This window comes from Seriola lalandi, unplaced genomic scaffold (assembly GCF_002814215.2).
Source record: "Seriola lalandi dorsalis isolate HSWRI2012SDOR001 ecotype SW California unplaced genomic scaffold, Sedor1 jcf7180002049761, whole genome shotgun sequence".
Classification (NCBI taxonomy): domain Eukaryota; kingdom Metazoa; phylum Chordata; class Actinopteri; order Carangiformes; family Carangidae; genus Seriola; species Seriola lalandi.
The window spans coordinates 4,157-8,625 of record NW_019520314.1 but is presented as its reverse complement, the minus strand read 5'-3'; the positions used below and the strand labels follow the sequence as shown (position 1 = coordinate 8,625).

At 45.6% G+C, this 4,469-nt stretch overlaps 1 protein-coding gene across 1 annotated transcript in view; it reads right to left on the bottom strand.

Moving 5' to 3' along the window:
• Positions 1-744: 744 nt before the first annotated feature.
• LOC111648968 (cilia- and flagella-associated protein 53-like) overlaps positions 745-4,469 on the bottom strand; it is a 4,850-nt gene continuing 1,125 nt past the window's right edge. The window contains 6 exon segments of the mRNA XM_087171773.1: positions 745-1,069; positions 1,171-1,273; positions 1,363-1,579; positions 2,386-2,604; positions 3,606-3,921; positions 3,923-4,042. Coding sequence (XP_087027899.1) covers positions 832-1,069; positions 1,171-1,273; positions 1,363-1,579; positions 2,386-2,604; positions 3,606-3,921; positions 3,923-4,042 — 1,213 coding nt within the window. The 3' untranslated portion in view covers positions 745-831.

Genomic DNA, 4,469 nt, shown 5'->3' with positions numbered 1-4,469 from the left:
CTGTCGCCACCGTGAAGGCAGCAGCACAAAGAGGTTTTTAAACGCTCACTGAGCATGTGTCTGTGGGAAGGGCTGGAGGTTCAGATCAGCTGTTTCCTGCTTCCTGCCTCTGTAGTGGTTCTCAGGGCGGGTCCTTGAAGGGGCCCCGGTCCTTGAAGGGGCCCCAGCATGTTAAATGCCCCCCCCCCCCATTTTCACTATGATTCATCAGGAAGTAACATGGATACAGAACGTGTGAATATTGTAACTGTTGGATGAATGTGACACAGAAGAGCCGTGTGTTCGAATCCCATGTTGTTTCTATGATCCATGACTGTTTGTTGTTGTTACTGTAACCATGACAACAGAGATCGTCTAATGTTGAGGGGAAATTTATTTTAACCCAAACCACCATCTTTTCCTAAACCTTCCTGAGAGGTGAAGCTCACCTGTTGTTACCTGAGGACAAACAGGAAGTAGTGAGTCAGACTGAGGATTACTGTTGTCTTCGGGGTTCTTTCACAATAAAACACTCAGACTTGATGCAACGTGGATCTCCTCCCTCTGCATTACCCAACAGCTTGCAGGACACCAGCACACCTGAGCTGCAGGTGTGTGATGTAATGTCTGCTCTCTGTCGTATCCTCCCACACAGATCTATAATCAATTATCTATAATCTATAATCAAACTACAGCTGATCTCAATATTCTGACTGAAGCATCAGCTGTCAGATCACAGGATTACCCCAAACATTAAAAACAATCTGTTGGTGACAGAACATTTTATTTGAACCAATCAGAGACCAGCTGGTTGTCATGGAGACTCCTGGATCCGGACTGAGTCCAGCGGGTCTATGTGGGTCTGGGGGCAGAGCTGGGCCCCTCCGCTCTCCTGAAGGGGTGGGGGGCCGTGGTGTGGGAGGTGGGTCTGGACAGGATCTGGTCCACCTTGTGGTCGTAGAGCTGCTGCAGGATCAGACCCTGCTGCTGCTCCCTCTGAGCCTCCGCCCTCTCCTCACACCTGAGCTGCTGCTGCTGCCGCACCTGAGCCCTCAGGTCGGCCAGGTACGCCTCCGAGGTCTGCCTCTGACTGTGAAGACCAGAACACAGAGACCGGGTCAGACCTGATCCAGAACAGAGACCAGGTCAGACCAGCATGAACAGAACTCGGTTTCTGGTTCGAGGACCTACCGTCTCTTCTCCTCCTCGTCCTTCAGCTTCATCTCCTCCATCGTTCTCTGAAGCTCCTCCCCCTCTCTCTGAAGCTCCGCCTGTTTCTGCTGGTTCAGAACCACTACACACACACACACACACACACACACACACTTCTGTTAAAGCCTGGTTCTCTGACGGCCTGGTTCTGTTAAAGCCTGGTTCTCTTACGTTTCTGCTGGATCTGCAGGCGTCGGGCCTCCAGGACCAGGTCCATCAGTCGGTTCCTGGCCTCCCTCTGCAGGCGGTTCTGCTCCTCCCTCCGGGCCCAGGTCTCCCTCAGCTTGTCTTCGATCAGCTGCTCCGTCTCCTGCTCCTCCCTCCTCTGTCTCTGCAGCTCCTCATACAGATACTGTCGGTACCTCTGCTGCTCCTCACGCAGCTCCACCTGAGAGCAGGGGTCAGGGGTCAGAGGTCAGGGGTCAGACTCTCACCTGAACATTAGAACCTTCATCATTCTATCAGACGGAGCTTCAGCTGCTGTTCCTAATGAACTGACTCTGTACTGAGGTTCTCTGACGCCCTCGAGTGGCTGACATCAGGAAGTACACTGAGCTAACATGGAGTGTTTCCTGTTCCACTCTCACCTGTTCACTGAGCATCAGGTGCGTTCAGGTGCATCAGTGTCAACTTCCCAAACTGAAGTTGTAGTGTCTCCATGATCAGACTGAAGTCCATTTCATGTTTTACTGTTTATTACCTGATGATTTTGGTTCTTGTCTCTACGTCTCTTAATAAACTAATTCTTCACAGACAATTTAATTATTATTTCATTTAACTATCATAAAGTTTTAATGTGGATTCGTTTCCTGTGATTTGGAGCTTTAAAAGAAAAAAAAATCAATAAACAAGGAAAAAAAAGAGGAGGATCCACCGTGACTCCTCATGTGACATATTTATTACAACATATTGATTACTGTTTTAATTTAGAGCTAATTAAAGCTAAAACTTATTCTATCAAAGTGACAGTTTCTCTATTTAAATAATAGAGTTTTATTATTATCATTATTATTGTTATTATTATTATTATTTTGCAGCAGTGAGGGAGGGGCAGACAGATGTGATTAGTCCAGGATCTTGAGGGTCAGAGGTCATGACTGAGATGTCAGCCGTTCCACATGGACAAAATGTCTGACATAACTTCGCACCACAGTTCCCTGTCAGCTGACCTCTGAGCAGCTCAGGTGAGTTTACCTTCCTCTGAGCAGCTTCCTGTTTCTGGTCAGTTTCCTGTCGGAGCAGCTGCTGCAGGATGCTCATGTCCAGCTGCAGCTCGTCCTGCTGCTCTCGGGCCAGACGCCTCATCTTCAGCCTCAGACCCTGATCCAGCTGCTGACGTCTGGTGTGCTGAGCCTGCTGCCTCTGCTGCTGCTCCCGCTGCTCCTGCAGGAGCTGCGTCTCCTGCTGCTGCAGCTGCAGGACGAGACGGCAGGGACAGGTCAGTCTCCTCAGACACACACAGTCAAAACAGCACTTTCCTTTGGAACTACATTTTTCTCACCCGCTGAACTACCGTTTTCCACGCCTACAGTGTGCACTGTATCACGCCGCAGCTGCAGGTCAGTGAATCAGAAAGAGCTGAATTTGTTTTGGCGGGAAGATAAAGATGAAAATCTTCTACATGAAGCTTCATTTAAACAGATGTTGGATTGTTTCACTGGGCTTCTTTTAAAAGTGTCTAAAACAGCTGTTTTCTGCTGGCCCCGCCCACAGCAGTGATGTCATCACTGTGCTAGTGTACCTGTGTTCCTGCTGCTCCTCTAAACTGAACCTACTGCAGGAAACAGAGTGAACATGACGAGCTCACACACCCCACGTCTGATCGCCACAGCTGTCGCCATCTTTCTTTCTGTCTTCCATCACAGAGGTCTCATTATTATTCATTATTATTATCATTGTTATTATATTATTGTTATTATATTATTATTATTATTATTATTATTATTATCATAATTATTATCGTTATTATATTATTATATTAATATCATCATTATTGTATTATTATTATAATTATCATCATTATTATTATTATTATCAGTATTATTATCATTGTTATTATATTATTATTATTATTATCAGTATTATTATCATTGTTATTATATTATTATTATATTAATATCATCATTATTATATTATTATCATTATTATTATCACTGTCTCTTTCTATAATAAAGGAAAGTGAAGTGCCGTGAGATAATGTATATTATGATTTGCCGCTATACAGAATTTAATTGAATTTTTTATTATCATTATTATTATGTATGCGGATATTTGCAAATGTATAAATGTGTATATGTATATAATTCAATTTCTTTTTTTCCTTTTCTTTATTCATTATCTATTTATTGTATTAATAATTATATTTCTGTTATTATATGAATATAGTTTTCTATGTTGAGGTGTGTGGTTCAGACCGTGAGTCGCGCCTCCTCCTCCTTCAGCTCCTTGTCCCTGAGTCTCTGCCGCTCGGCCTCGTCCACCTGAGTCTTCAGGACGTTCAGCTGCTCCTGGTTCCTCAGCTGCTGCGTCTGCGCTCGCCGCCTCTCTCTCTCGTCTTTGGCTCGCCGGTCCGCCTCCCACAGCTGGTCGAACAGCCGCTCCTCCTCCCGCCGCTGCTGTAGTCGCTCCTGTCGGCTCCTCACCTGAGAGGCTCGCTCCGCGCACACCTGCTGCTCCCGCCGCCGGTTCTGGACGGTGCGCAGCTCCTCGCAGCGCTCTCTGAAAACACAGCATCAGCCCGTTCACTCTCTCTGAGCGACGACGCGCTCTGGAATAATAAAACAACAGATCCGTTTCTTATCGAGCTTCATCATCCAGCTGCTGCTGTCACATGTTCAGCTCATTCATTCATCTGCCAGTTCAAAGACCGGGTCATGAGACCGGGTCAGAGACCGGTTCAAAGTCCGGTTCAAAGACCGGTTCAAAGACCGGTTCAAAGTCCGGTTCAAAGACCGGTTCAAAGACCGGTTCAAAGTCCGGTTCAAAGTCCGGTTCAAAGACCGGTTCAAAGTCCGGTTCAAAGTCCGGGTCATGAGACCGGGTCATGAGACCGGGTCATGTCTGTCTGATTATTGATCCACGGGATCTTCAAACTGTCAGTTTATAAACAGGATTTCTGACTTTTTGTTTGAAAACTTGTAAATAAATAATGAAACTCAGCTGAAACATTTAACTGTGAACTGAAGAAACATTTTATAGATTATATATTAATTATCTGTCTATTGATTCAGAAACAAAACGATCAGAGTGAAAACTGAAGCAGGAACATTTTACTGATT